This window comes from Acyrthosiphon pisum, chromosome X, assembly GCF_005508785.2.
Source record: "Acyrthosiphon pisum isolate AL4f chromosome X, pea_aphid_22Mar2018_4r6ur, whole genome shotgun sequence".
NCBI classification, from domain to species: Eukaryota; Metazoa; Arthropoda; class Insecta; order Hemiptera; family Aphididae; genus Acyrthosiphon; species Acyrthosiphon pisum.
The window spans coordinates 56,316,563-56,325,565 of NC_042493.1; the positions used below are offsets into that span (position 1 = coordinate 56,316,563).

The 9,003-nt window shown below is 29.8% G+C and overlaps 1 protein-coding gene across 1 annotated transcript; it reads left to right on the plus strand.

Moving 5' to 3' along the window:
* Positions 1-1,919: 1,919 nt before the first annotated feature.
* On the plus strand, positions 1,920-6,600 carry LOC100168525 (zinc finger protein 726). The gene is made up of 2 exons (XM_008187593.3): positions 1,920-2,522; positions 3,959-6,600. The coding sequence occupies exons 1-2, from the start codon at positions 2,510-2,512 to the stop codon at positions 5,668-5,670; spliced, it is 1,725 nt and encodes a 574-aa protein (XP_008185815.1). The 5' UTR covers positions 1,920-2,509; the 3' UTR covers positions 5,671-6,600.
* Positions 6,601-9,003: the final 2,403 nt, after the last annotated feature.

Genomic DNA, 9,003 nt, shown 5'->3' on the forward strand with positions numbered 1-9,003 from the left:
ATGCAATTAATAAGCATTTTTAAACTATAATAATTTACGCGCTCATAACTTACATATAGTTATAATGTCATAAAATAGCCAACGTAGAAACTCAGCCACTCAGACAATGTTCTTAATTTAGAGTTTGATAATGCTACAATAGAGGAATTCATTCTAATAACAAGGGCCGTTCTTAATGTCCGGTAAGTGTCACTTAACTTTAACTGGACATTGTAAAAATGGTCCTAAATGTAAAAACATAGTTGGTTCTGCTGACCGTAAATTTGATATGTTGCGGATGGGTCAGAGAGAGATAAAACAAATAGTGGCCCTGACATCCTCTTAATCTTAATCATCATCATTGGGACAATCATATTTCAATACACAATATTTTTTTATCATAATATTACCTACCTATTTTCTCAAAATTATAAAAATATACATGTTTTTTACAAGCATTGGGTCATCATGATGCTCTTAAAATCGAGAGAGGGCAAATGCTTACTTCATAACTAAATAGATCTCGTGCTGTCATTTTTTTTTATGTTCAGATTTTTAGGCGCGAATCGATTTTTTTGTTCGGAGATTTGCGTTGAATATAGGTACCTACTACCTACTATACAAATGTACTATTACGGTATATAATATTATACTATATAAACCATAATGTTATATTAGTATACTCGATATTGTTTAATTCATAATTATTGTAAATAAATTCTCGTTTGTCGTATTTTAAATTTCTGTGTAGTAGGTACGTCACTACGGCGCAGTACCTACATACATTATACGTGGTTTTCCGATAGAAACTCTTGTGTACTCTTTTTATAATTCTTATTTGGCGGATTTCTAATTGTTAATATTATAATTGACGACTGTCGTGGTCAGAGTAATTTATTATTTCAATGCTTGACGCTGTCAGGAACCACGGAAAGGTCCTTTCCTGTTGAACATTTACGACAGCTTAAAATCTATAGTGAGTGCACACAAGGTCGTAAGTGAGGATTGCGGATACTGATCACTCATCATTTTATGTCTCGTTTTGGTCTCGCTCTTATGCACATTAAACCATTTAATAATTGACAGGCCATCTTCACGTTTCCACCGAGTGGGTTGCAGAGTTACTCTGATACGGTAAGAAATTATATATATATATAATATATATTAATATTATGTATTCATATTTCATACTAAACATTTAAATTAAACGGGCTGCGTCACTGCACCATGTCGACGCACGACTATCAATGTATGTATTTGGTAAAGAATAGGCCGGTATATAAGTAAAAGGTACATGCTTATGTATGTGGCATATCCATCGGGACATTTCTATAGATAAAGTACCTAATAGATCGATAAGGTCGATAATGAATTGGATTTTACATTGTAATATTTTAGCTGTTCGTATTTTGACATTTTTTATCTTTTGACTTAAATACTACTTTGTATAATCTGTACTGTTGTTACTTTTAAAATTAAAACACTTGTAAGTTTAATAAAAAATAAAGTTTAGTCTGATAGATTAAACATTTTTATACGACTTACATTCATTTTGACAATTGTCACAATTAAGTATACATAGTTGATGAGATTAGTGAGTAACGCCTATAATGTGAGTTATGACAAAAAAAAATCTGTGATGTTTATATGCCCCCCCTCCCCCCACAAAAAGGAAAATTCAACCCTAGAACCGCCACTGGAAGGAATCGAAAAAAAAAAACAATCTCGAAATTACCGAATACCGAGTCGCCGAGAACAGCGAAAAATAATAACCACGACGACGTCGATAACGAACAATAGCCGATAAGCGGCGACAGCCGACAAGTGGCGATCAGACATCAGCTGCTGCGGTCGGAACGCGCGCGGTCTCGATCCAAACGTTATCTGCCGATTCGCAGTATGAGTAGAAGAGAGGAAAAAAAATAACGACGGAACAAAACAAAAACAATGCACCACCGTCCGCCGCCGCCGCCGCCGTCGCCGCCGCCGCTGCCTGTTACTCAAGGGCGCATTTGATAACAATGCGAAATCGTCTGCGTTTCTCTCGCACGGTTCCGTCGTCGGCGAATCACACGGTGCCAGTCGGAGAATCGTTTGCCGCGGACCAGAGCCACGACTGTCGCCGCCGACGGCCATCGCGAGGTGCAAACTGAGGTGCCTGAAAGAAAATCGCCGCACGATAACGCGTGTGTTACCGGTTGCGCCGCGGCGATAGCAACAGCAACGGCAGCGCCAACCACAGCAACAGCATCAGCGACAGCAGCAACAGACTACGGCGCCCGTGTGGTGGTCGCGAACTCCTCCGCCGCCACACCCGTCCGACGGTTATATCCGGCCGTACGTCGTTCATATAATCTAACCTAACCTCTCCGTGGTTGTCCGGGTACGTGTTCACCACCCATATCGTTTGATAGCTAGTCGTTCCGCTCGTACGGAACCGTTTGGATACCACATCCATCTACACAACGTCCATCGGTCCACAAACCGACAGGGAAACGCACTGCCAAAACACAAGGAATATGCCTTCGGTATGGGATCCAAAGGTGTGTAGTACCAGCTTGCTTACAATTGTTAAGCCTCGTTCACACGGTGACACTAATGATATTGGTGTCGCGACACCTAGTGCGGTATATTTAATTTGTTGAATATCGTGACACTGGTGTCATGCAACTGTCGCCGTGTGAACGAGGCTGTACTTTAAAAATATTTTGGTTTTATCACAGTAAGCAAAGTCTGTAATGCTAGTTAACATAAGTCAATCGACAGCCATTACTTGTTTAAGTAAGGTATTATTGTAGATTAAAATATTAAATGATTTTCCTATCCAGAGACATTGTCACAGTTGAATTCAATCAAAGCACCTATCACCTAAATCGTTATTATCATAAGATAATATATTATTAGCCATTTATTGATTAAAATATCTCTTAAATAATGTTTAATTTTTTTAATGAAGCGTATACTAGAGATATTTATGACCTAATTATTATTATATTTTTTTTTTACATCATAGGTCTAATGTTTTGACCATTTTTTAATGGTTTTATTGTGTCGAAGGTAAATCCAATAACTTTTAAGTGATCTCTACTTGTACAATTGTACATAATAGTTTGAATATGGATTAAACATACTTTTTAAAATAAGGCATTAAATAAACACAAATTTAATATCCTAAAATTAATTCCATGTAACAACTTATTACTCTTGTATTTAATTTATCCTATATTATGCAAAAACCCAAGATTTTTTAGCCCTATATTAATTGTTAGTTTTTAAATTTTATGGATTTTTGATAGTTGTATGTAAATTATGCTTTATCTGAGATCTTAATAAGTATCATTACAGAGCATGTTTTGTTTGCTGTGTGCTCTTTAAATTTAGATAGGCACTCTCAGGTGTTTAAATAGGCTTAGTACAGCATTGTTATGATTAACTTATTATTTACATAGGAATATAAAGTGAATTTATTATAAAACAATATAAAAATTAAATGTGTACAAATCTATTATTTCGAATTATTATTTACAAGAACTAAATACTTGTTTATAATATCAATTATCTGAATTTGTATTCTGTTTAAATAATATAGAATTTTTTCATCCTTAAGAATGATCTAAAAATATAAATCAATATAAAAGTGTTCTCAACAACAGTCATAAAAAAGAGATTACAACTAAAAATAATTAATATTTAACTATGAATAAAATTGTTTGTGTTATTTAAATCATGATAGCTTAAGGTTTTTGTGTTACACTTTTTATTTTATAATAATTGTCTATGTGAATAACTATTATGCTTTCTTAGTAAACAATTATAAAATAGTAAAACACGAGTCAATTTACTGACTTTTTTTTTTTATTTTACAGATTGTAAAGTTGAAACTATAATACCTAATTATTTGTCTATCTATAACATATTAAGAATCATTTGATTCATTTATAGGACCATGTAAGTTGACGATCTATTTTTTTTTTTACAGACTGTCAATGGCCAAAAAATGAATCCAATGTCCAGATATCACCAGGTCGCCAATTGCGATCACATGTTTTTCAATTATGTCCAAATTGTAATCAACCTATTCAAGGTAAGACTGGGCAGCAAAATGTTTGTGTGTGTTTGTCTTCCACCCCAACTACAACGAGCGATTCTGCTTCTTCTAACCAATCAAAAAAAAGGAACAGAAAAACTTTACAATTACCAGCCACATGTAAACGTCAGCTGTTTGATGAATGTTATGAACAACCTGAAAGCACGGTGAGTATAGCAGATACCCAAAAACTAACAGTGGCTGAGGGTACGGAAAGTGGTGAGAGTTCAAATACTTCTATACAACAGTTGCAACAACAACAACCTGGAGTCAATCAGATGTTGAGAGGTCGACACATATGTCAAGTATGTTTTAAGTCGTTTACTAGTCCATGTAAATTGACACAACATTCTTATTCACATACTGGTGAAAAACCATTTGTGTGCAAACATTGTTCAAAAGCATTTTCTTCAAAATTTAAACTAGTTCGTCATGTATTAATACATTCTGACCAACGTCAATATCATTGTACAATTTGTGATCGTACGTTTCACAGGAAAGACCATTTAAAAAATCATGCCAAAGTACATAATCCCATTAAACGGACTTTACAATGTGATCGCCCTGGTTGCTCAAAAGAGTACAGTTCAGTGCTTAGTTACCGTAAACACATAGCTGTACATTCTGTAGAAGAAGGATTCCTCGACTGTAAGATTTGTAGTAAAGTATTTGAATCCAAAGATGAACTCATGTACCACTTGAAAATACATTCAGGATCGAGAGTAATAAAGACTCCAGCTGATAAGAAATATCGATGCAATTTTTGTGACCGTAGTTTTTACACTGGTAAGGATGTTCGTCGACATATGGTTGTGCATACTGGTCTGCGAGATTTCCTATGTCAGTTTTGCCCACAACGATTTGGTCGTAAAGATCATCTTACTCGGCACATAAAAAAGAGTCACAACATCAATGCGAGTAAAAAATCCAAACCAAAAAAACCAACTGAACTGTACAAAAGTAAATCAGTTGAAGCAGTTTATCTTGAAACATGTGGTCAGCCATATAAGTTAGAAAGGAAAGTAGCAGAAACAGTTACTAGTGGAGATTTCATAAAACAAGAAAATCCAACAGTTTCTAGTGGAGATTTCATAAAACAAGAAAATTCTTCTACAATGTCAGAAATAGAAATGTTCCATTCATCTAATATAACTAGTTTTAATTATAGTGAAAATAATAGTGAGACAGTTATTCAAACTGTTGGATCATCCAGTGAAGTAAATTTACCAGTTATAAGCTATGAACCTCAAGCGTCATATCCAGTCGATGAACTGAAAGTATTTGATACTACCTTGACCAACCAGCTAGCAGACAATTACGAAGAGTCAACCAACCCTGAAATGCCTGGATTATCTCAACTGATTACTTTGATACCATCATCTTCAACACTAACTAATATCGAGCCTAATCTTTCAATGCTGACAAGTCACGAACCAACTATTTTGCCTACTCAACATGTGGTTGTACATGAGCCGACACAACTTCAAGTTGGTGAATACCTTACGTCTTCATCAGAAATACTGTCCGCTCTTTTACGACAAACTTCTGAAACAGGTACTACACCGTTACCAGGGTTCAATCAAGTTTTTCATCAACAACAATAATAGTTCCATTAAAAAAAACATTATGTATATATTATTTATGTATATACATATTTATCTAGTCAGTCATCCATAGTAGTTCATATACATTTACCTTTCCAGATTATATATTTATTTTAGGTACAAACCTTATTAAAAATAAATTATTTTTGACTAAATATTTAAAACTACAATTGCGCTTTATACCTTTACTGACTTACTACAGTAACATAATATATATATATATATATATATATATTTTACATTTATATATATTATACATATTATATTCCTTCATGTCAGATATTTTTGTAGATTGAATGATACCACTTGTCATTTTGTCAATATGCTGTCTGCAACCAATACGTAGTGTAAAGTCAAAAAATATATATTATAATATATAATCTAGTCTTCAAACAATGCATACTATGTTAGCGTTATGTTTCAATAGTTTCAGTGTGTTATTTTTTTACAGAGAATTGTTAAAATAATTTTATTACATATTATATTTATTTATGTATAACATATGCAAATAAATAATTATGTGGTTTGTTAAATAATTTTATATTTTATTTAATCTTTTGTAAATAATGTTTATTATAATTTACGGATATAAGATTAAGATTGCCGTTGTCAATATTATACCAAATCATGTTCTGAAGAAGAATGACCCGGCCAATAAACCATTTTAGTTTTTTTTAACTTTTATGGGCATGTTATTATTATTATTATTTTTTTTTTTTGGGGATAATAATATTAAAAAGGAAATACTATGTTTTTGTTTTCAGATCGTAAATTTGATTTTATATTTTGTGTGTATGTTATAACGGGGACCAAAACCAGTACTCATAAGTTCCTAGTGCTACACATCTAATTGTTGTAAATAACATATAAATAGTAGTGGTATAATGTATGTTATTGCACAATGCTAAAATAAACATGTTACAACCGTGACTGCAAGTGTTTGTAAACATACAGAATATATAAACATGTATTTTTTTTATGTATTAATGGTGTACCTGCTGTATGTTGATTAAGACAGAACCATAAGATAATAATTTTAAATTTAACTTGTATAATCCGTTTGTTAATATTGATTTAGCCATATATTTTCTTGCCGTGTAAAGAGATCTAAATCTTATAATTGATATAAGAGCTACAAATATTTTTTTTTTATTACTATTTTGTCTAATTATTTTATACCAAGTTTTTATAAATTTGATACAAAATTAGCAATTTAATTTTATACTATGTATTATAAATATGTTATTGAAATTTGTTCTACAGATTATTTGACATTTAAAAACTAATTTGGTATTGCTGTGAAAGAAATGACCTGTAATTTTGAGCTGTGTCAAATGTTTTAATTAATTCCATGTGTTCATTAACGCTTACAAAAACAATATATAAATCATTATTATTTATAATATTAATGTTTACCTAACCTTTATGTTGTTCATAAGAGTACAACCGTTACCGTTGTTACCAAAACTATTTTTATATGTCTATACTCTATACAAATATAATGTTTATGCGTGTTTAATAATAATAATTTAATAATAATAGTTGGTTAAGAATTTTATTCTCTAATATTTTTCTATATTTTATTTGTTATTACTTACAAGTTTTGGTAAATCATAGAGCTTATTCATTTTTAAGGCAGTTATTATATTATTTTTGTTATTTATAGATATATTTTTTACTAATAGATATGTCTTTGTTTTCAATCATGAGTATAACAATACTTTTTTGACAATAATCACTTATTATTAAAAGTTTTTTATTAAAACATATCTATTGTTTTAGTACTCCGGTACATAAAATATTTTGAATTTTCATTTAAACATTTGTATCTAAGTCTTAATCTTATAAATAGGTTCTGTTACTTACATAATGAATTGTGATTTACTACAATGCAAAATTATTACCAAAATTGTGACAATATTTATTATCTAGTAATATTGTAATTTTATATTTTTGAACTAGAGTCTAGAAGTAACAATTATTCATTTTTTAAATACATAAAAGACACGTACCTTATTTTATACATTAACTTGTCTGTAAGGTTTATTTTATTAATATAATTATAATTTGTTTTTTTTTTTTTGTAAGTTTAAGGAAAGTATTTCTGTGATATTATTGTTACAATAGTTAAGTACAAACATTATAATTTGTTATGTTTTATGGTTAACAGCTTTGGTTAGAGTTTGATGGTTCATTTATTATTATTATTATTATTATTATTATTATTATTACATTATCATTATTTTATCAATATGTATTTTTATTTGATTTATATACACATATATACTTATATATTTTGTAAATATAAACAGAAATTGGTTAAAAATGTTATTATTTACAGGGAACTCGTGCAATGCAATCAATACTTAAACGTTCTTTTCGTAAAATATAGTTTAATAATTCTATTGACTGTCATTGCTTTTTACTTAAATTGAATGTAAATATATTTTTATGCTCCATTAATAATCTTTTTAATTCATTTTATATTGCTTTTATACTGTAATGTACAGAACAATTCAGTATCGCCCTAAGTTTAAATGTTAATTTTATCAGTAATTTAAAAATAAAATGCTTATTTATCAATTTTTTAATTTTTATAACTCATTGTTTTAATTATATTTTTAAAACAAACATTTTTAATTAAACTTTACTGAAAACTGAGTACAAATTGACAAAGATATTTATGAGAAAAATAGTTTATTCAGCAATTCAATACTAAAACTAATTTATTTACGATTATTTAAAATATTTATGATTTGTCTAAATCTATCATATAATCTTGAAGATATTTTGAGTTATTGATGATAGTCTGTAAAAAAATATTCACCTATCAGTAGAACTTTCAGTATTATTCAAAATTTGTTCAATAATGCGGTTTTTTTTTTGTACCATTAACTTTAGGATTGTAAAACTGTTCCGATTTTCTATAATCTTTTTAAGCTTTTAATAGCCTTGAGACATTTTTTGAATACTGTAAATTTTTTTTAAATAATTGTCAATAAAAACTTTTTCACTTAGTAAAAAAATTTTGTAATTTAACACCAGCTGGATCCTCAGTCCTCACAAGATGCTTTAATAGCAGTTCAAAAATATAAAAGAAACAGGAATGATTAATTTTTATATGCATTTAATATTCATTTAAAAAAATCTGATAATTTGAAAATTATTTCATAGAAATTCATAGAAGTTTTTCTACCTTTACAAAAAAAAGTTTACTGAAAGTAGTTTTAATTTTTAACTATCCTTTGAATTAAAAATGTTTACATTATTTGATATTCAGTGGTAATTTAACAAATTCCAATTATTTGATATTTGATATTTTATTGTAAATCA